The sequence below is a fragment of the Plectropomus leopardus genome, chromosome 17 (assembly GCF_008729295.1).
Source record: "Plectropomus leopardus isolate mb chromosome 17, YSFRI_Pleo_2.0, whole genome shotgun sequence".
Classification (NCBI taxonomy): Eukaryota; Metazoa; Chordata; class Actinopteri; order Perciformes; family Serranidae; genus Plectropomus; species Plectropomus leopardus.
In genome coordinates, this window is record NC_056479.1 from 28,556,182 (window position 1) to 28,580,643 (window position 24,462).

At 40.9% G+C, this 24,462-nt stretch overlaps 1 protein-coding gene and 1 pseudogene across 1 annotated transcript in view; one reads left to right on the plus strand and one right to left on the minus strand.

The window, feature by feature from the left end:
- Positions 1 to 340: 340 nt before the first annotated feature.
- On the minus strand, positions 341 to 15,267 carry LOC121956781 (annotated as a pseudogene).
- Positions 15,268 to 17,977: 2,710 nt separating this feature from the next.
- Positions 17,978 to 24,462, plus strand: part of ntn1b (netrin 1b) — a 56,767-nt gene continuing 50,282 nt past the window's right edge. Inside the window, exons 1-2 of the mRNA XM_042504291.1 lie at positions 17,978 to 18,138; positions 18,274 to 19,318. Of these exons, the coding sequence (XP_042360225.1) occupies positions 18,304 to 19,318 (1,015 nt within the window). The 5' untranslated portion in view covers positions 17,978 to 18,138; positions 18,274 to 18,303. The remainder of the gene's footprint in view (positions 18,139 to 18,273; positions 19,319 to 24,462) is intronic.

Here is a 24,462-nt window from a genome sequence, read left to right on the forward strand (position 1 = left end):
ACGCTCCTGACAGCAGATAATTGGAGTACAGCCAGCTCTACAGACAGAGCACTGGCATTAATGTTATATTTGAAGTTGCATAAAGTTCATTATGTAACGAGGAAAAACACAATCCAGTCAGACGCTCCTTCTTGTACTAATAATGTGACACACCTTGATACCAGCATCAGGACAAACCTGAAATAAATGTAGGTCAATAAAAGTGACACAAACCACTCATCTACTCATCATCTCTGCTCTGAATCCGGTGTTGTTTTGGTTTAAAGTATCACCTCCGTGTTTAGTAAAAAAGTAAAAAGTGTAAAAGACACGCAGCAGGAGGCTTGTGGTGCCCCTCAAACCACCGGTGCTGATGGAGGGGAAAACTTCAAAAAACAAAGAGGAATTTACAACCAAAAAACAATGAAAAAAACAATTAAAAATACATCTTTTTAATGTTTTTTAGCCCTTTGAATTAAAGGTCTTTTATGCTTTTCAAACCATCTTGAGTGCCTGGATCTGGATCTTTTCTACCACTGTTTTTTGGTGACAAGTTCCTCTTTTTTTGTAGTAAAAAGTATGTCAGGGGTGCGAGGCAGAGAAGGAGGTGATGGGGAGGCAGAGCAGGGAGCAGTAGGACGGGTGCAGAGGTTGGACTTGTCCAGGTGAGGGTTTGTAGGACCTCCAGTCTGAGCTGCTTCCTGGTTTACAGCACAGAGACACCTCACACCTGCAGAAACAGAAGCATCACTGAGTACGAGGAGGGAAAAAAAAATAGCAGCGCAGGCTATGCAAGCGTCTTATTACGAGCCAAAAATATAAAAAGCCACATCGCATTGTTTGACAAAACATGATGTTGTCGGCAACATAAGGAAAATCTCCGGGTGTGTGTGTGACGTGAAAGAAAAATGTCAGGTGACACTTTTCTGTCATTTCTGTCGAGCAACAACGACGCGTATCTGACCATGACTCGGGCTTCGGCGCATGGCGGTATATTTTCTGCAGAGACGCTGCAGAATGTATTTTGTATTTTCTGTGTTTGGCATTTTTAAAACCCTCACAGCGCTCAGGTGAGATCAGGCTTTAAAAAAAGGCAGCGACAGGTGCTAGCACACATCCGAGAGTCAAAGCGGCAAAAAAACATCAATAAATGCTGAGCGTTTGTAAACTGTAACTGACAATCCTGCATAGTGTACCGTTAAAAAATAAAGGTTAGAATGGAGGACAACAGAGTATTTCTAAACAGTGGTACTGCTTCTTTTACTTCAGTAAAACATCAGAGTACCTCTTCCACTGCTGAACAAAAAATCTGTTACAAACTCTCACACAACTTGTGCAGTATAATCCAGATACACATGCATGTTCACTGAAACATTAGGATTTTAAAACGACACAGTCTCATGCACAGACGGGTGGTTTTCCTAAGCAAGCGCATATAATTGAATTCTGCTCAATGATGTTTGAAAACACGCTTACCCACATGTGCGACCTGGAAGCGTAAGTGTTTTAAATCATACGGTTTTAGTAAAAATGCATGTGTTTGGCCTGGATGAATTTTCTCCAATTTCGGATTCTTCTTTCACTGTTGGAGCAGGTGAGAAAAGCAAAGTTCTCTTTACAAATTCAATAAAAAAACGGGTGAAGTATTCCTTTAAGTAAAGGTTCAGCGATCTGGCATTCAGTGATGATCTGATGACGGCAGCACATGTAGATGCTGCAGCCTGTAGCTCCTTAGACCCTTGCTACTTTTTGCTCTATTTTGCTCTAGTTTTCTATTTTTCTACAACATGGACCCTTCTGCTGAAGCACGGCTTTTCAGCGATGGAGAATCACTTATCAACATCAGGAAAAGTTGTGTGAGGTTTTGACTGAATGCAGCAGATTGAGGATCCCCAAAAACGGCATACACCGAGGGGCCAGTCAGACCAGAGAGGAGAAACGAAACCGAAAGCACCAGACGAAAAAAGGAGGAGAGCTGGCATCAGGGCGAGGCTGACCCGACTTGGACCGAGATCTGGTCCTCTACCAAGACCTCTTCTGACTAATTTCCGGTCACCATTGAATAAAGTGGATGAGATGCGATTGAGGCTCACTCAGTAACGGGAGATCAGAGACTGCTCTTCACAGAGACATGGTTAACCCCTAACATCCTGGATCAAGCTGTTGGGAGCCATTGTTGGACACAAGACTCTGAAGGAAATTCAAAAAATGCCCTGCAGGAACTGAACGATGCCATCAGCAGCAGCATCACCAGGAACCAGCTGGAATCTTTATAGTAGCTGCTGAGTTTAATCAACTCATCCTTCAACTCCAAAAGATGCAGCAGGATCACGACAAATGTCTCCACTAATAAATCTACCCGCTACCTTCGACCTGTTGTACCTGGTGACACTTTGGATGAACTTCTTCTCATCTTGATCCAGACACACAGCAAAGGTCGTCCCGTCTTTTCCCCCGTTCACCTTCACCTTGTCCACCTTCACGTGCGATAAAGAGATGTGCTGCCAGAGGGCGTGTGGAGGGAGAGGAAGTGTGAGGAGGGGGAGTTTCATAAGCAGGAGTGCACATTACGTTTTATTTACTCATTTTAACCCTTCACCTGGTTGTAGCCCTTTTTAGACTTGGAGCACTGCCTCTTCAGGACTTCTGTTATCGTCAGCTGCAGACTTTCGACTCTAGAATCTGGACAGATGAGATTTGATGTGTTTAGAAAAAAACAGTGCGGACAAAAAAACCCAAACAAAATGAAATCACTGGCACATGATAAAAAGAGCAACACTATCAGTGCCACACACCGAGCTGCTCAGGGTTCCTGCAGGCTTTGTACAGATTTATCGATGTGCAAACTTTCTCAGTCTGCATCCACTGACTCCTCCCGCTAACAGCCACCTGTAATTGGGTGTAGACAGCAGATATAAAAATAGCTGCGAATGTGAACTTAAATATATCTGTGTTACTGGAAACCTGTGGGAGGAAAAATACCTTGTTGTAGCCAACACTTAGTGTTAAAGGGACAGCCTCCCGCTCTTCATCTATTCCAAACCGCTTGCTGGCAGCACCTGCAAAATAACACGTTAAAGCAGGGGTACTTAACGGGCTTTGCTTAGGGGACACTTTTGTGAAATGACAGGAAGCCAGGGGCCAGTCGCCACAGCCACACACTTGTTTCTAAATTTCATTTCTTAGATTTTAGGACGTTTCTCATTTTTTTTTGGACATTTCTCAGATTTTAAGGACATTTCTCTCAGATTCTAGGACATTGCTCGGATTTAGGACATTTCTTGGACTTAAGGACATTTCTCAGATTTTTGGACCTTTCTCGGATTTTAGGACATTTCTAGTATTTTAGGACATTAGGGGCTTAGTTAGGACCTCTGTCGGGGGTGTGGGGGATCCTCCACTGGCACTTTTTTTGATAATCAAACTCTATGTTGATGCTGTTTTATGCACTCTGGCACCTTATGTATACTAAAGTACTTTAATGGCTTTTTTTTTAGTGTGAATTAGAAAAGTGTTGTTGGGGGCCACCTGGCACGCTATCAGGGGCCACATTTGTCCTGCAGTCCTTAAGCTGAGTATTACTGCATTAAGCCTGGTATACACTGTGCGATGTTGGGCTGTCTCAAACAAAAGATAACCGTGGCAGAAACGTGGCGATATCTTTGGTCCTGTGTCTGTGTGTGTTTGTGTGTGTCTGTGTGTGTTGTGGTTGTCTCTATGTGTCTGTCAGAGTGTGACTCACCCATGGCCTTAACGGCTCTGGTTCCTGCAGTGTGGCCGAGCTCCAGAGAGTGAATAAAACTTCCCTTCGCTTCTCTCCTCCAGCCAGGGTCAGCTGAGCGGAGCAAGAAACCAAAGAAATAATTACGTATTTACTGCAGTGAGAGACTGTGTGTGTGTGTGTGTGTGTGTGTGTGTGTGTGTGTGTGTGTGTGTGTGTGTGTGTGTGTGTGTGTGGTGGTCCTCTGACCTCGGCCTGGTAGAGCTGCACCAGAACAGGCTGGTCTGCATGTCGACAGTAATAAAGCACGAAGTCTGCCAACAGGGGGAGACTCTCCGTGCTGCTGCTGCTCACTGACTCATAGCCTCCTTCCTTACCTGCCGTCTGTTTCACAGAGAACACACACACACACACACACACACACACACACACACACACACACACACACACACACACACACACACACACACACACACAGTGATTTCATCTGTGTGCAGCTATATAAAAAGGTGTCACCGTAAAATTCAATTCACAAAATTTTAAGCAAATCAGAAGGTTTTTGACAGTTGAGGCTGCCGGCATTTTTTTACACTCGACATTTTTTCACATGTCAAGTATTGTTTTATGAACTGGTTTACAGGTGTAACGACATTTAAATCAACAGAATCACAAGAAATCCAATGTTTAGGTATAAAAACCACTTTGTTATGGTCAGTAAAAAAATCAATCCTGTTTTGGCTTTAAATACCTGGTTTTGGAGGCACAATCCCAGCTGGAAAAACAGCAAAGTCTAAAAGCTGTCTAAAAGCAGCTGAAAATGCAGCCAGTACTCACTAAAAAAAAGCTACCTGCATTTCTTATTGGTCAAACAGTGTGGTAGATACCTGGCAGAGGACGTCAGAGGACAGGCTGAGCAGACTGAGGACGTTACGCTCGTACCAGGGGTCCATCATGCCCAACATGTGGGCGATATCGGTGGTGCTGTCCTCCACTACAGTGCCGTTACTCTCCTGTCAGACGGAGAGAATAAAAACTTTTAACACCTCAGTCAAAATGCACATAAATAACATTTCATGTCATTATATTACAGTAAACTATTATCTGTTCCACTTTCTAATGAGGCACCGTTTAGAAAGGGTTAATGCATTAGGTTTTAATGAATGGCTTGATTATGAGAGAATTTAGGACGGTGTTAAGACTTTAGGACATTTCTCTAATTTTAGGAGGTTTCTAAGATTTTAGGACATCATTATGGGCTTCTCTAGGACCTCAGTCAGGGGTGCGGGGGATCCTCCACTGGCACTTTTTTTTTGATAAAATAGCTCTACTTTGTTGCTGTTTTATTCACTCTGGCACCTTTGTGTACTTAAAGTACAAAAACAATTCCTCACTTTAATGAATTGTTTGTTAATGCTTTATTGATAAGTTATCAGCAGTTGTTATAAGCATTTATGGAAACACAACACCCTGGTGAACGTGCTAATTTCAGCTCCCTAACCGTTGAGATGCAAGGACACCGATACAAATTAATCTGCACCGTGTTTGTACGAGAGACTTAATAAGTAAGAGATATATAAAGAGAAGTAACCACTGGTAAGTTTTCACAGACCTCTGCATCTGCTGTTTACCTGTTCTTTGGTCTGTCCGGGACGTCAAAGGGACACACCAAAAAAAACCCCAAAAAAACTCCACACACAAAAGGCACACTTGTCCTCTGCAGAGCCGTGTACACAGCTTTGCTCTACTGGCAGTGGGAAGGAGTCTTTAGTCTATTTTTAGCAGGTTTACCCATTTTTAATTAAATTTAATTTTGGCGGTAAACGAAGGCCTCTGTATACATGTACAGGTAAAAGACTGAATCAGCCGTCTCACCACAATTTTGGTTGAACTTCCTGTCGTCCCCTCAGTCAGTCGGTGTGTTTCCTCCTCCTGTGCTTCCTGACGTTCTCCTTCTGGTGGGAACAAAGTAAAACTGCAGTTTGCAGGTCTTGGTGAGTCGGGGGCATTTACTCTCTTTCTGCTGCAGGTCGCTGTACGCCCGGGCCAGCCTGCCCGCCTCTCTGTCACCTCCAAACACCACCACCTTGACCAGGGTGGGCACTTGTGCCACATCGCCTTCATCGCAGCTGAGGATTGGCCTCCTGCGGACGCACACGTGCTTCCGGGGGGAGAGGGGATCCAGGGCGGCGGTGGACGGATCCAGAGGATGAGCGTGTCTGGACCTGGAGTGTTTGAGCTGTGACCCAGTTCTTTGAAAGTCTTTGGTAAAATCGCTCCGGTAGCCCATACTCTGAGCGCGCCGGCAGTTATTCGGGCTGCGGGGATTTTTAAAAAGCATGGAGAAGCGCTCTACGCCTAAGATGGATCTGGATTTCTTTTTGGGCTTCTTTCGAAGCTTTGGTTGGCTTTCCTGTCCTTCCTCTGTGTCCTCGTGTGCCGTGTCCTCGCTGAAGTCACTCTCCACGCCCGATGAGCCGACGGCGTGGACACCACGGACCAGCTGGAGGACAGAGAGTAAGCCGGAGTCTCTCGAGGAGGAGGATGTGGTGGAGATGCGGTGGTTTTTGAAACTCGTCGTCCACTTTGTTTCCCTCCACCTCGTCTTCCTCGTCCACACTGGTGTCGTTATTATCGTCCTCGTCCTTTTTCAGGAAACATTCTGGCAGTGAGTCCAGTTCGGACTCACTCTTGAGAACATCGTTCAGAACATCTGAAGAAGAAAATATTTAAGAAAGGTTATATATAAACCTCCAGTTCAGGCATTTGGAGAGCTGTCTTATGTTGGACTAGTTACCAAAATTGTCGTTTTCCCAGGAGCACGTGTGACATTTGGGGAACGGCAGCGTGAAAGTCTCAACAGCTCCTGATGAGAGGAGGTCACGCTCAGGTTAAAGAAGTATTTGACTGCTGGAAAGATGGTCTATTAACAAGACTAGTCTGTCTCTGCAGCAGAAAGACACAAATACTTTTGAAGTCGGAGAAAAAACGGAGAAAAGGACATTTTTGCTCAAGAGGTAGAAAACCTCCAACTACCACAATGCACTGCACTGCACCGCACCAGACCCAAAAACGCTCCCATGAACTGTCTGTTTCAAATGATGATGTCCAGCTGGTAATTTTTTGTACTTATAAGACATTTCTTGTATTTTAGGACATTTTTAAGATTTTAGGACATTTCTAGAATTTAAAGACATTTCTAGGATTTTAGGATGTTTCCAGGATTTTAGGACATTTCCCCGATTTTTGGATTTTTCTAGGATTTGAGGACATTCCTTGGATTTTAGGAATGTTTTTAGGGTTTAAGGACATTTCTAGGATTTTAGAACATTTCAAGGATTTTAAGATAATTCCAGGATTTTAGGATGTTTCTTTGTTTTTAGGTTGCATCTTTGTTGGAGGTGCAAGGGCACTTTTTTTGATAAACAAGCTCTGTTTGGATGCTGTTTTATGCACTCTGGCACCTTATGTATACTTAAAGTAAACCTGGCACTCTATCGGGGGCCAGATTTGGCCCACAGGCCATAAGTTGAGTATCACTGCTTTAAGGAGGCACTACAGGACAATAGAAAGCAGAATAATCAGAGCAACACTTCACACATTTATCTATTTCCACTTTGTTTGTGCGTTTTGTGTTATCTGTCTCACCAGTATCTGGGCAGCCATCAGCAGGACCAGGACCTGCGACGTTCTCTCGGAGCCTCTCCATGCTGTGCAGCAAAACTCGTCTCGCCGCGCTGAGATCTGCTGTCGAGGCTGCTGTCTCCATGCGGTCAGTCACCGCCTCCATCAGCTGCTCCAGCTCCTCTGGACGCTTCCTCTGGAGGAACAGCAGAAAAGTTTGTTTTAGGAAGGAAAGAATAAAGAGAAGTTGTGCGTCTAGAACACGCCGGTCAGCCACTGCAGGGCGGCGTGGAGCGCCTGCAGGTCACGGTCGGTGCCCAGAGCAGCCTGGAAGGCGTGCAGGATGAGGGTGATGGTGACGTCTGTGCTGGAGTGCTGGGTGCTGCTCAGCTGCTCCGACACAGACTGGACCTCCGGAGGGACGTCCTCGTCTGAGCTCACTAACAGCACCGTCCTGATAAAACAAACACACACACAACATCGGATACACTGAGATTAATGATGTAAAAATCCTATAAATCAAGTCACGTGTCAATTCAAATTAAAAGTGTCGTCTTTGACGTGTTTAGCTTGTTTTAACATCTAAGTTTTAGTGAACTCACATGGTCTTAGAGCAGTGAATATTAGGGGAAACACCCTGCTCCGTCCGAACCAGCCTCTGAAATGAAATACCTACAACACAAGTACACAGTTTAGTTTATCTCAGTGGGTAAACATCACCCCGAAAAGTCACACTGAGACACGAGGAACGCCTAAAAACTCCTGCTCCATGTCTGATGAACTCGAGTACCTGTCAGCAGCACCAGTCATGTGACCTACTCCAAACAAAAACCATTACAGAAACACTTCACCCACAAAATGACAATTTGTATATCAATTACTCACTCCGTGTTTCACTGAATTTGGGAAGAGAACTTTTTTGTTTTCCTCACATGCCTCCATGTGAACAGAGAATTCAGTCACTGAGATACATTTTGATGAACTGAAATAAATGGGGGGGGGGGGGGGGGGGGCACATTTAACAACAGCAAGACTATATAAAACATCTGTTTACAGACTCTCATTTAGCCATTCTCGTGCTCTACTTCAAAAGCACATGCATTTTTTGGTAAAACCTTTGTATATAAAAACAACCACAATGACAGAAAAAATGTTGGTGTTGTACATTTCTGCACACCACAGATATTTTACATTTCAGCAGTAAAAACTTTATGTTTCAGCAGTGCTGTGTGTCAACACGGTTAGGTTTAGACACAAAAACAATTTGGTTCTGGTTAAGAAAAGATCATTTTTGGCATCCAGTTTCAGAGGCGCATCAGGAAAAGAAACGATATCTCTAAAAAAAAACAAACAATACGCCTTTTGAGGTACTGGGCAAGACACAGCAGTGTGTCAGTGAAAAACAACCGCTTCTGTGTCACTATTTCGACAGGAGGTTGAAAGAGGGTCGTTATACGCACATCACATACGTGCAAGGCTATCAAAAAACACCTGACCTGATGAAGACCCAAATGGGGTCGAAATGATGTTTTGAATAAACTTGCATGGCAAAGAGTAAGTGTGCAGAAGTTACCTTTTTTCCTCACTATCCCGACATGAAACACAGCAACAAGTTGCTACAAAACACCCACGTTTGGTGCCTAAAAGCCACTGGAAACAGAGTGATGACTTTGCAAAATTAAAACCGGTTTGCTTTGTTTCGTGGTCTCAAACTGTGCTCTGCAGATACGCAGGCATCGAGCACAGGTGTCACACCATCCACCATCCACCTCCACCGCCTCTTCTGTGTTTTTGAATTCTTTGTTCACCGCAGAGACATGCAAGAAAAACAGCCCTCTTCACAAATTCAACCAAACACAGGGAGATTAACCCGTTGTGTTTCACTGCAGTGCAGAGTCAGAGTTACCTGGAGCTCTGAGCTCCTGCTGGATGATCATCAGCAGCCGTTTACTGGCGGAGCTGCACGGCTCAGGCCAGGCCAGGAAGCTGTGGAACAACAGGTAGGCCTCCTGCAGCACGCTGCAGTCCTGAGCCACATGAGGAGCCTGAAACAAATGACCATGTTAACCCTAAAAGCCTGCTTTAATATTACACACACTCAAACCGCTGTGTGCACAAAATGGCTTGGAAAAATATTATGCATTTACATTATTTTCTACTTTCATTGACTTAATCTTTTAGCCAACATCCTAATCAGAAATATCAAATAATAATTCATTTTTCCCAAATTTTACCCTTTAAATGCCAGGTTTTTGGCATGATGCCACTATGTTTTTAGATGGAAAAAACACACAAAAATATTGTCAGTAATATATGTCAGTGATATGTCAGTGATTAGCAACAACATTGATTTTTATACATTATTATTTTTTGTGCAGTGTCAAATACTAATACCACTCTGTAAAAGTGTGCTTTTCAAAATAAAGCTTTAAAAATATTAATTATTTAATATATACATTATTTGAGTAACTTTTTAATCAACATCAGTCCTAATCATGAATATCAATTATTCATTAACTTTTAGTATATTCACCCTTTAAATTCTAGGTTTTTGTCATGATGCCACTACCTTAAACTACATGCAATTTTGATTTTTTTCTTTATTTCGATGATCAAAGCCTAGATGATGTCAATAATTTGCAGCAAAATTGATTATGACAGTGCACCTTGTGGAAATAGCATTTATTTTTTCCATATGCCAAATATGGTAAAAATGATATCATCAGATGGAAAATAGTAAACATTTCAATTCCAAGTCAAAAGCCCAGAATAACACCCAGAAATAATAAAATTCATGTTTTTTTGCTTTAATGGCTGTGGGACCCAAAATTGCAGTTTGAATTGATTTCAATTGTGCATTTTTTTAACTTAACAGTGGAACAATTTAGTTTTTAATGTTTTTAGACCTATTAAAGGAGCTGAGCTGGAAATTCCAAGATTAAAGAAAAATACACAGTCTTGCAATAATGAGTGACATATGCCTGAACACGGCCAAAATAATCAAAACAGTGAAGAACATGCACCAAACAGTCCCTAAGGGTTAATTACGAAACAGAGTAATCTGGAGGAGACGAGCTGGTTCTTCTACTCACTCTAAGGAGGGTTGAGGAGAAGAGGAGCGTGAGCGGCACCACCAGATCATACAGATTCTGCTCTAGCACCTGTAAAAAAATAAAAGCATGAATTAAAACACACCATCATTCTTCATATTACACTCATGATGTTGTTTTTAAGCTGCAGACCTCCTTTGTTTTTCTCAGTATTTTCTGTAGAAGGATGGGGAAGTTGTGGGCATCTCTCTTCACAAGTTCCTCCAAACACCAGCGGTTGATGCACAGGCCAGCTGCAGGCAGACAGAAACACACACCACTTATTTCTCCTTTCAGGTTTCATTCTGATAACAGGCTGTAAACACGCAATATAAAGTCAATACTCTAAAGGGTGCTGAGGAGCGAAAGATGATTGCACCACTGAATGTTTCACTTAACCCTTTGACATCTGGACTGACCACACAATTTTTGTGCTGCTTTCAGACGCCTTTCGCAAGTAATTTAACCTTTTAACCCTGAGCAAATTGTGTTTTTTTAAAAAATGTCTTTAATGGCAAAAAAGACAGTAAATAACCTGGTAAGAAAAGTTCGACAAATTGCAAGAAATTTGTAGATTTATATTTTTTTAAAAAGCTAGGGAAAAATATCTAACTATATAGCTAATTATCATAGTTACATATTTAAAATTATGTTAGAGTTATTATGATTTTTACACTCTTTTTTCAGGTCATTTCCTGTTTTTATTTCATTTATTTATTTTACTAATTTTGAGCTACTTTTCTTGTACTTTTTTTTTTTTTTTTTTTTACTAATTTTTGGTTTATTTCTTTTGTTGTTCATTGCCTTCTTCCAATGTTTTTGAAAGAAAACAAGCACATTTGCTCAGATTTCAAAGGGTTAAGTATTTCAAAATGTGACTCTGTGACACTGATCCTGTTCGACACTTTCAGTCACTCCTCATTCTGAGTGTCACCACTTTCAATTCCCGTTTGTCGCCATAAGACGGACAATATGTTCCCAGTTGGTTTGCCGGTTGCATGTGTTGATAATTTAAGAGTTTAAAATTCACGTGGTGTTTTCGTCACTCAGTTAATATTTCAGTTCAGTTCAACAGCAGCGTGTCAGGACGTGGTTTTAAGATATCATCTTTATTCTTTATTGACCACTACATTTCCAAGACTTTGAGGCAAATTTTCAAGAATATACATGCTCTGAAACAATCATCGATACTCCTCAGTTCTTTTTCATGAATAAAAATAATAGCTTTTATAAATATATTCCAAAAAATAAATAAATTCAGAACAGGATCAGAACTGAACATTTTGATTTAAGTGAGGGACTGCAAAAAGGTGACGGCATGTTTAATTATTTCTTAAGCGCTGTGGAGTTATGGGGTTTTTTTTGGCTTCGGGGAGGGCTGTACAACTTTAACTAGCTGTATTTTGTATTTATTTTACCACCAATTTTAAAAGGAAACTACTTCTATCAAAAATATTAGCCATTTTCCCCTTTAAAATTATTTGTGCATTAAAAAATGTGATTTTTCTCTTTAAACATTTTTGTGAGTTTTATAGGGAAGAAAGTTTTTTTTAAACTTTTAGTTTTTTTTTTACAAAACATTTTGGTGTTTGTTTCTTCCATATTTTTAGGCAGTTTTCATCGCAAACATTTTTTCTGTCTTTCTTTTTTTTTTTGAAGAAAACATTGTATATTTTCTTTGAAAATGGCCAAAATTAAACCATTAATCATTGCAAGAAACCATAAAAAAGAAATTGTCATTAGATTACACAGGTTTGTGAACAGATTTTCATGACTTTTAGGGTATATTTAGTTTTTCATGACTTTTCCAGGTTTTTCGCGACCATATAAACCCTGTTTATTGCCACGTGTACTCTGGTGCAAACTGAGAACTCATATTAGGTCATATACAGTTATCGGAGGTATGAAATTGAGTCTTACCGTTCCAGAGTTGTTTGTCAGGAGTGTCGACACCCAGGCTACTGAGGCATCGCTCGAGGACATGCTGGATCCGATCCTCAGTGCACGAGCTCTGCTCCATCCTCAGCATCATCTTCTGCAGAGACATCACAACATCCACAGCAGATAAACCTCCAGGAAGTCCCAAAATAAAAGCAAGAATCACGCCCTATTATTGTGTTCGACTGAACCAATAAATGGTGTCTCTTTGGTCATCCAAACTTCCTGTTATTGCTGCTGCCAGCACTCCATAATCATTATTGTTCCTCCCAAGAGACAATCAAACACAAAAGGTCTGCACAAACAGGGGTGCGAGCACAAATGTCCACGACAAAGATGTCAGGGCAGAAAACGCAGCCCGCCACTTCCTACTAAAACCAGTGAGTCACAGGCTGCGTGTGCGGACCGGAGATGAGCTGGTCGAAAGCAGCAACCACAACTTCTCCTGCTTCTCTACTTCATTCTTAAAATCAGCCGCTGACACCACATTTCATGACTGAAAGTGGGATAGAAATTAATGTGACAAAAGGACTACTTCCCATTTAATCTTGATTAACAAGCACAGACAAGTGTCTCTGTGTTTTATTATCAAAAGTGTAAATGTCAGTCAAGGTAAAGACAAGAATCTGGCTATGTTTATCATTTACAGTCCTGCTGGTGGTAAATATCTCGAATACAAACATGGAAACAGTACTAATACTGGCAATACTTCTCATTTAATGGTCACAAACTGATACACGCTGGAAAACTGCATATTACAAGCATTTTAATAGCATGTTTTGTCATTTTGATCTTTTCTTTGTGTTTTATTTAGGGGCCGTCTCAGCTGTTTACTAAAGGCCTTTTTAAAAAAAAAAAAAAAAAAAAAAAAAGGGTATGTATGTGTATGGGCGTCTGTTGAAAAAAAAGTTATTTTAACACCAGGGAAATTAAAAAATGCAAAAAAAAATTCTGTCGATTTTTTCTGACCGAGGATGTTGAAGGGTAAAATCAACAAAACCCAATAAAGTGCAACAGTTATGAACAAAAAAAGAAAAAAGACATTTCTGGACTTTGCTTGGTACCCATCACATGACACCTGTGGTCAGGATGCACAGACATTTGATGACAAACAAGTAAAACCACACCGACCACACAATGAAATGGACATTTTGGAAACATTTCACTGGGGTAATAAAGACTATTCCCAAGCCGGGGTCTGTTTCTGTGCCTATTGTGATCTATTTAAAGAGACATAATTGAAAAAAAGACTGCCATGAGACTTCCCTCTCGATGAGAAAATATATTTTCCTCTTAAGTATATTTGGCTTCCAGGATGTCGATGTGCATACGGAAGCTGCAGTTTGTGCCCAGCTGTGGCAGATGTGTCACTGTGACCAGTGTTGAATCACGTGTGCGACTGGAAAACTGGGGTCACCTGAGCCCGACAAAACAGGAAAAGGCCTTCCGGGAAGCATTAATAAGACGGGATAGAAACTACATCTTAACCCTTTGAAACCTGGGCCAATCAGCTTGATTTATTTGTGAAACATGGAAAGAAGAGAGTGAGCAAATTTAGAAGAAATGACCCAAAAAATTCATTTTAAAAAGTGCAAGAAAATTACCAAAAATTAGCATGAAAAAAAGGGGGAGTAATAAAAGAAGATAAAATAGACAAAACCTAAAAAAACAAAAATCATAATGATTTTGCAAAAATAATTTTAAGTAAAAAGTTTTTTTTATTATAGTAAAACTTTTTAAATCTACTAATTTCTTGCAGTTTGTGGGGCATTTCCTGCTAAATTTCTCATAACCTTTTCTTCATGCTTTTGAAAAAGAAAAAAAAATCAAACCAATTTGATCTGAAGAAAGAAAGGTAGTGTCGATCCAGGTTTCTTTTTTTTTTTTGCAAACCAGTTCATCTTTCTTATTCATGACTTTTAACTATTTGCTCAGTTTTCCCTCAGTTGCAACAACTTTCAGGCGTTCCAGCTGACTCAGTGTATATTTTTGTCTATTTCTTCCCCTCTTGGATTTCTTGAATTTGAACCTGCAGAAGTGTCTGCAGTTTGGGGATCACTGTAGAGAAGTAGCGGTCTGCATAAAAGGCAGTGATAATCTGATAACAGGCTGAAGTAATGATGATATTCAGTCACAATTATCATATCAATCTAACATTAAAATAAATGAAGCCTGCAGCATAAATCGTGAAGACACGCATATCTTCTGTGCATTAGGGCAGCAGCTCTGTGCTCTGCAGCACCTGCGAATCCAGCTTCTGCAAGTCTATTCAGTCACCGCTGAGGAAGCAGGTGTTGCTCCATTGTATGTTTATATTGTCCTGCACTTCCATGCAAACCTGACAGTTAATGCCACAATGCAAAAACACTTATCTCTGCAGCACCGATCTCTGCTGATCCCGCTCTAAAATGAAGATTATTTAATTGCTTTAATTGCACAAAGTGGAGGAGAGATGGAAAAACAAGATAGGTGACAGCTGCATTATAATTATTGCTGTATCTTTTAATACAAAAAATATTATCTAATAAATACTAAATAAATGTTACACTGTGCAATCCTCAGTGCACTGATAAAAGCCCTCAGCAGCTTTTAGAAGAAGAGGAACAGGAAACATGCAGAGCTTGAACACTTTGCAGTTAGATCTGATGGACGTTATGCAACAGAGGCTTGTTCCTACTACAGAGATCGTTTATGGAAATGGTAAAAGTATAAAAAAAGCTCCTTCAGACAGGCATGAGACATTAAATACAGACACTCTGAAGGTACTGTAAACATGCTAAACATAAAAAGAGATTAGAAATGAAAACGTAAGACACATAAGTCTTACCCATCTGCTGCTGTTATCAGTGTCCTGGATCATCCCAGATCAACCACAGCTGAGCAGCGGAGGGAAACAATACCGAGACCACATCCTCCCGGGTTTGTGCTTTTCAAAAATAGACCGTCCGACTGCAGAGTCAGAGAGCATGTGCTGCAAAACAGGAACTGAGCGAGTCTTTGGGCTGAAGTGCTTCACAGAACACAATCTACTGATGTTGTAGGAGGAGTCTTTCACATGGCAGATCTTATCACTGACACTTAATGACAAATTAATCACACAAAATAACTATTTCACATCAGTGATCTAGGTTTATGCATGCATAATGTTCCTACCTCATGCAATACTATATGTTTACACTGTTTTTATCTCTATGTAATATTTATTCCACACTGTGTATCGCACTGTAGAAATCTTCGCTGAAATGTGTATATACTGTAAATAGTCTTGAGTACTTTATATTTTGTTATATTTGTATACTTTTTAAATTTCTGTTTGAGCTGCTGTGACAAGTGAATTTTCCAGGTGTGGGATCAATAAAGTTTTATCTTATCTTATGTTATCTTAATTTGTATAGCACCCTTCATACATAAAATGCTGTTTAAAGTACTTTATGTGTGAGTGTTAAAATTTAAAAACTTATTATAANAATTTCTGTTTGAGCTGCTGTGACAAGTGAATTTTCCAGGTGTGAGATCAATAAAGTTTGATCTTATCTTATGTTATCTTAATTTGTATAGCACCCTTTATACATAAAATGCTGTTTAAAGCACGAGAAAATATAAAATGATTTCACATTAACGAATAAACATCAGGCTGGTGCATAGTTTCCTGTGCGTAAAGGCAGGACGCGGTGAATATGCTTATTTGAAACAAAATCTTTTACACGAATTAAAACAATAAAATAAAATAATTACGTGTATTTATATGCCTCAGGCCAGAGGTGGAAAAAAATGAACAAAATATAAAATAAACATTGAATAACAAAGCTCGAAACAGAAAAGCGCACAAAAAGCAGTGATTCATGATAATGATTATTTCACCAATAAACCAATAATTTCTAGCTTCTCGTGTCCGATAAGATACCGATAACTGATTATTTCTTTTTCTTTGTTTTTCATTACCTGAGAGTATGAAAGGCTGAGATGTGGTGAGAACTGATGAATTTAATTTGTGCATTTTCATCAAAAAACTGACATTTATGTCAACTTGAATTGTACAAATATAATGCCAAAAATAATAATGTGTTTGAGTTCTAGTGGATCTATAGAGAGAAACGTTCCCCAAACTGTCAGGAAGCAGCAGCTACAGAACCGTCCCTAAATAACGGCTCTGTGATCTCTGCACATTCACATGTTGTTCTGCTTGTTGTTGGAAGGAATCAAACATCAGATATCAGTTTATTCTTTCAGCAGAACCGAGCTGGAAACTCACTACACCTGAACTCAAACCGCGTCCAGCGTGTCCTCTCATCATGTCCCCTCATCATGTCCCCTCATCATGTCCTCTCATCATGTCCCCATCACACACACACGGAGCAGAAGGAGGGAGGGAGGAGACAGCAGCCGCTTACACCGGCGGAGAATGAGAGCGGAGCGTACACTCGGAGACACTGACGGAGACACGAGAATAAGAGCGCAGCGGACATTCTGAGACATCGGAAGAGATAACGGCGGAGAATGAGAGCTGAGCGGACACTGGTGGAGACACCAGCGGAGAATGAGACCAATCAGACATTGGGAGACACCAGCGGAGAGAACGGCGGAGAAAGAGAGCGGAGTGTTTTTCAATGTCATTAAAAACATATCTGTTACTATAAATCATTGAAAAAAAGCCATAGTGTGTGCTTTTTTCCTGTGTGGCCCTTACATGCTGGCTCCCTAAAATGACACTGAGTCATTTAAAATTTGGCATCCCCAATCTAAAAATTTTGTTTCAGAACTGTAAATTTTCCTGGGTTTAAGTTCCCTCAGATGCATCTTCAATATACTACATGCAGAGTAGATTCTTCCTCTTATTATTATGACAGTCTGGGATGTGTCAGTGATTGGCAGAAACACTGATTGTGACAGTGCACCTAGTGGAAATAGCATGTATTTTTTTCCCATGTGCCAAATGTGATTAAAAATGACTTCATCATGTGGAAAATAATTTTTAAAAAATCCAATGCAAAAGCCCAGAATGACACCCAGATATAATAAATAAAAGCAGGTTTTTATGCTTTGATGGCTGTGGGGTCAAAAATGTCAGTTTGAATCGGTTTCAATGGAGCAGACTAAATTTAACTATTTAGTTTTCACAGTGTATTTTAGACTTATTGTAGGAGCTGAGCTGGAAATTTACTGATTAAACAAAAATAAACAATCTTGCTGAAATGTATGCCATATGCATGAACACAGCCAAAAGAATTTAAGAAATGAAGAATGGAAAGTGCAGAAAACATGCCAAACAGTCCCTGGGAGCTAAATGCTGCAACATGACCAAAAAAAAGAAATCAAGACAGACAAAGTCATGTTTTTAAGGCAAATTGCTTAAGATATAAATAAATGTTACTCTTTTTGTATCTTCAAATCACAAGTTTGAATGCATCACATTTCTTTTGAGGTGTTTTTACCTGCAGTACCAGCAATGCTCCGGAAGATGTCGCTGCTCCCTCTCCCTCCGCAGAGACTCTCCAAAGGCTCCGTCTCCTCTGAATGAGTGGACCCCCTTTCTCCTATTATAACAGAGAGGGAATGGGACAGAAAGAGATAGAGGTGGACAGAGGTGTGACTGAGAGGACAGGCAGAGGGACCCTCAGAGCCAGCTGGGCTTTTGCCAGATCTTATTTTTATTTAGGAATTTCACAGAGGGGGAAAGTATAGCAGTAGTTTTTCGTACGTAAACGGGATAGGTTGCTCTCCAAATTGTTAGGAGTTCACTTTCAGACTGAGCAGTTTATTTGGAGGAAGAGTCCTGGGTTTCTTTGCCTCGTAAGAATATTTTGTTTCTCTTTCGCTTGTGCGTTTAAGTTTTACGCACCAGAGAATCGTTTATTTTGAGTGATTTGATTTTGGCTTTATCATAATTAATTATTAATCTGATATTTTGTGTGCATTACATTTCAGCGCCAGAGTCCCTGCGGTGCACGGATTACAATGCAAAGGATTTTGGAGGTTTGGGTCACCTTGGTGACAGTTTGTGCGCTAACCGAGCGGGTCTTTGGAGGATACGGGCTCAGCATGTTTGCTGCACAGTCGTCCCCTCCGGACCCGTGCTATGATGAGAACGGGAACCCTCGGAGGTGCATCCCCGACTTCGTCAACTCCGCTTTCGGGAAGGACGTGCGCGTGTCCAGCACCTGCGGCAACCCGGCCGCCAGGTACTGTGTGGTGACCGAGAAAGGCGAGGAGAGGACGCGGGACTGTCACACGTGCGACGCCGGGGACCCCAAGAAGTCCCATCCACCTGCGTACTTAACGGACCTCAACAATCCGCACAACCTCACCTGCTGGCAGTCTGAAAACTACGTGCAGTACCCGCAGAACGTCACGCTCACCTTGTCGCTGGGGAAAAAGTTTGAGGTCACCTATGTGAGCCTGCAGTTCTGCTCACCCAGACCGGAGTCCATGGCGATCTACAAGTCCATGGACTACGGAAAGTCGTGGGTGCCGTTTCAGTTTTACTCCACTCAGTGCAAGAAAATGTACAACAGGCAGAATAAAGCAGCAATAACGAAGCAGAACGAGCAGGAGGCCATCTGCACGGACTCCCACACGGACATGCACCCTCTGACAGGTGGACTCATCGCCTTCAGCACCCTGGACGGCAGACCGTCCGCGCACGACTTCGACAACTCCCCGGTGCTGCAGGACTGGGTGACGGCCACCGACATCAAGGTGATCTTCAGCCGGCTTCACACTTTCGGAGACGAGAACGAGGACGACTCGGAGCTGGCCCGAGACTCCTACTTTTATGCCGTGTCGGACCTGCAAGTCGGGGGACGGTGCAAGTGCAACGGGCACGCGTCGAAGTGCGTCAAGGACAGAGAGGGGAATCTGGTTTGTGAGTGCAAACACAACACGGCGGGACCGGAGTGCGACAGGTGCAAACCTTTCCACTATGACCGACCATGGCAGCGCGCCACGGCCCGGGAAGCCAACGAGTGTGTCGGTAAGGCATCCCCTCTTTTCTCCTTCACTTTTCTAATTATTTTAGCTCTAAATCTATTTTTGTTTAAATGTTTTATTTAATTCGTGTAAAAGATTTTGTTTCAAATAAGCATATTCACCGCGTCCTGCCTTTACGCACAGGAAACTATGCACCAGCCTGATGTTTATTCGTTAATGTGAAATCATTTTATATTTTCTCGTGAATAAAACACAGATGCAACGCTCATCTAAAACCAAAATATTCTCGATGTTAGCACAGGGAAATCTTTGTGCTACTAGCGGTGATCTGACTTAAAATCAGGGTTTAATTAATTTGGTTGTGGCTAAATAAATCCTGATTTTGGCAGAGAGAGACGAGAAGGCCTCGAGCTGAAATCCTACGACCTGAACAGTAAAAAAACCCCGATGATTAACATCAAGACAGGATTAAATTATATAACAATTTGTTTTAGCTAAACTAATGATTAATCTTATCCTAAAATTAATCTTTTTTGGCGTTATTGCAACTTTTAATGAGTCCAAAACAAAAAAGTAACATGTATTTACATAAAGCTGTTCCCCAAATAAAATAATAAAATCTCTATCATTTATGCCTATATAAAATGCATATTATCTAAATAGATGACTGAATTCAGTGATTCTATTTTGTTGGAGAAAATGATTCATTTGCGGAAATCAGATCCGCATTTTAATAGAAACATAAACGCACACAGTTTTGCCGAAATATAATAGATGCTGCTCCAACTATAGCTCCATATTTCTTGTATGCAATAATAAATAATAATAAAAATATGCTGCTGTTTCTCAAGTTTCTGTAGCTGTTTCGTTCAGTAGGGCCTACGTGTATTTATATGCACTTTTGTGACCCTGATTTTTATCAACATCCAGAAGAAAAGAAAAGGCCAGGAAGTCATTTCCACAAACAAAGTGCGCCTGTCCGAATGCGTAATTGCGCTCTGACCTGTGTTTCCGACTGTAGTGGCGCTTTAATGGGAAGGAAACCTTGCAGCTGCGGAGATAGACTGCAGGGGCGTGTTGTGTTTCCATAAGCAGGTGCTATTACAGATCGGATGGGCGATTAAGGCGGTTTTATTGACATTTTTGGCACGTAGAGTATAAACTGCCACTTTGGAGCCAGTAAAGCATTCAGAGAGGACAAAGCGCGTGGTAATTTGAAGCCTGACGTGAGTTTTTTATACCGAGTGTATTTGCTGTGATGCTTCTATCAACAGCTCGAGCCCCTCTGAGCTTCAGCGAAACAAACCTGGAAAAGTAACAAGTTCCGACAGTGCCACGGTTTGCTTAACCAAACGGAACAAGTGAACAAGTTGTTCCCTTTGGCCTCCGCCTTTCGCCTCTGCGCAGCCAGCATCTCAGTGTATTTTACTAAAACAAAAGGTTGTCACTTATGGCATCCATCTCGCTGTCAGCGGGAGGGCCCCCCTTTCACCATCTCTTTGTGTGTGTGTGTGTGTGTGTGTGTGTGTGTGTGTGTGTGTGTGTGTGTGTGTGTGTGAGCGGTGTCATCAGATAAAACCGCAGAAAAGAAAGTCAGACTGAGCATGTCTTCTGTCCAAAGAGGAAATAATAAGGGTGGCCTGACACCTATCAGTGAAAGAAGACGAGCCAGGGGAGGGGTTGTTTCCATTGAGCGGAGGGTCCGTATGGTGTGGCGGTGGGGATGCAGAGTGGCTGGTGCTGATGATCTGTCTGGATTCTTCCTCCCCGCTGGAGGACATTCATATAGAGGAGTGAGAAAGATAGGTGTGGTTGTGTTTCACTCGCTGGCATCAAGAAAGTAAGACTAGAAGGCCGTTTCTCATGACTTTGCATGCAAGGTTTCAGTCTTTTTGTCATGTGTGTTGGCAGCAGCTTTCACAATCAGCTGGAGCTGCACAACTTACAGATTTGTATATAACCAGGGCCAGGCACAGGGCGGCACAGACTGCCTCACCCACCAGAGGCACAAGGTGATCGGAGCGGGTTTGTTAGTGTCACTGATGGATGGATAGATGCATGAAGTGACTGTTTTATACTTTTTGTCATAAAGTTAATTGAATGATCATAAAGAGACACAAACCAAGGATACAAATATGCAAAGTGGTGCAAATGGACTAAAAATGATACAAAATGACCAAAAAAACACACAAAATAACTACAAAGATATACAAAATAACTACAAAGAGATACAAACCTACTACAAAAAGATGCAAAATGACCAGAAACTGATGCAAAGGGGAATACAAAGACATGCATCAAGTGACCACAAAGACACAAACAGACTAGACAAAGATACAAAATGATAATAAAAAGATGCAAAAAGACTTCAGAGCGATGCAAAATGACCCTAATGTGATACAAATGAGCCAAAAAAACCCCCCAAAACTCTGCAAAGAGAGGCAAAATGACTGCAAAGATGCAAAATGACTTCAGAGACACAAAAGATCACAAAAAGAAACAAAATGCCAACACGGATGCAAAACGACCAATAAGAGACAAACAACGAATGCAAAATGATCCTAAAGTGATGCAAACCTACGACAAAAGACCCAAAGGGACCCCAAAGTGATGCAAACTGACTACAAAGTAGTGCAAACCAACAACAAAGATGCAAAATTACCAAAAAGACACGCAAACCGATGACAAAGACACACAAAACAGCTACGCAAAGATACAAAACGACTAAAAAGAGACATAAAATGGATGGGCGGCCTTTCATGTGTCTGTGTCCTGGGGCCTGGCTGTATTTTGGAGTAGTTTTTATTTCATATCTGTTGTTTATATGGCAGTCATTCATTACTGTAATGTTACTATTAATAAAATGAACTCAATATTTGCCAAAAAGCAAGAAAGCTTAACACATTTTCAGCATTAGATTCACAAATGCATGAAAAAACCTCTGCATAAAACTTGAAAATGAAAATCTTTACACTAACGTTAATGCAGGATAATGTTTGACCACAGCCCATAATCATTTATGTAAAGGAGCTAATGAGCCTGAGAAACACGCACACACACACACGCACACGCACACGCACACACACACACACACGCACACGCGGTGGCTCGTGAGGCTCTCCTGTCCCAGGCAGCTGCTTCATATTCTCTCCATGTTCAGCGTAGCACTGACCCCTGACAGTCAGGCCCCCGCTCCTCTCCGGCCTGACTGATGGGCTGTGAAGGGAACTGTGGGAAACTCCGACTTGCCAAGTGGGTTTTGAGGCAAGTTGAAAATGGTAGCCTCAGTCACTCATACGTGTAATTTTGCACATTTGTTCAATTTTGACTCTGTTTTTGCTGTCGCCGTGCCATGCGATGTTCTGTTTTATGGCGGCTGAGAGTCGGCTGGAAGTTCGATCCGTTTTGTTTCTTTAAGTGTTTGATGTGCTTTCAGAGTAAACTTTCACTTTCACGTCTGTTTTACGGCTGGCAGGCGCTTATCTGACTCTAAATGAATTTTATGACAAAGTTAATTTTTACGAGACTTGTAATTTCAGCAGTTCATCCTGCCTTGTGCAGTAAAAGAAAATTGTGTCTCTGTGATCACAGTCACTTACTATCTGCACTAGTAGAGGGCTTTTTGTTTTGTGCTCTGCTCAAAATATTTGACTAAACCTACACAGAGACCTTTGTGAGGAAGAGCCGACGTGTTTGCCGCCCACAAGGTAGCTGAATTAGGCTATGATTGTATCAATCGCCTGCTGGCTCTGCTCCCAGTGTCTCTAACAACTCCAATAATAGAGTGCAGAATATAAATGCATGCTTACTTTTTTGAAAAAGAAGCAGCAGATTTGGTGATAAAGATGGAAGAATAGATTTGGAGTACAAATATAAGTGGCATTTGCATGCTAAAATCAATACTCAGCTACTTTTATGTTGTGTGATGAGACCAGTGCTATCAAAACTTTTTTTTTTAGATATAAGACCCAAAACCAGAATTGACAGAACAGAATTGGGAATTGTTTCAATAATCTTTTCATAAAATTGAACTGTTAATGTCGAAGTTAGACTGTTAAAAGCTCGACATTTTATCCATTTATCCATCAATTTAAATGATCTACTGTAACAGTTAATCTGTTACCTTTAGCTAACTGTGTCTATAATTTACACATTATCTTTAGCTAACTATTTCGGCCATAGCCATCACCTGTAGCTATTTTAAACATTTGTTTCCTTAGCTAAATAGTTCTAGAAATACCTATTTCACCATTTATTCATTACCTTCGGCTAAATATTTAAACCTTTTATCCATTACCTTTGGCTAAGTATTTTAGCCATTTATCCATTACATTAAGGTATATATTTCAACCATTTATCCATAAATGTTCAGCCCTTTATCCATTATCTTTAGCTAAATATTTCAGCCCTTTATCCATTATCTTTAGCTAAATATTTCAGCCCTTTATCCATTACCCTTCCCTAAATATTCCTGATTACTTCAGTCTAACTGTTGCATTCATGTATCCATTACCGTTTACCAAATATTTCAGCAATTTCTCCATTACGTTCAGTTAAATACTTAATTTTTCATCAATTACTTTTAACTATTACAGTCATTAATCCATTACTTTTGGCTAAGTATTTATTGATTACGTTAGTCTGTTTCATTCATTTATTCATTAGTTCAAACTGTCTACTGTTACCATTAATCTATTACTTTTAAGTAACTGTGTACCATTGTCCCATAACCTTTAGCTAAATATGTCAGCAATTCATTATCTTTAGCTAACTATTTTAGCCGTAACTATGACCGACGGCTATTAAGACCATACTTAATTTATTTATCAATTACTTCTGTTACAGCTATTAATCCATTATTTTTAGCTAAGTATTTACTGTTTACCTTAGTCTTACTATTTTATTCATTTATCCATTACCTTTAGCTAAATATTTCAATCATTTATACAGTATTTTTAACTACTTAACTGTCCCAAACAGTTTATCGATGGTAAAACCAATGTTTTCGATGTTTCTCGCAGCTCATGGTGTTACAGCTGACTCCTTATGGATGCAGACCGTATTTCAAATCAAATTATTATTTTACTGCTATTCAACCCCCCCCCCCCCCCCCCCCGCCCAACCCACCCAATTAATAATGCTTTGAGAAAACTGCTGATTTGTGTCTTTAAACCACCACTTGCATGA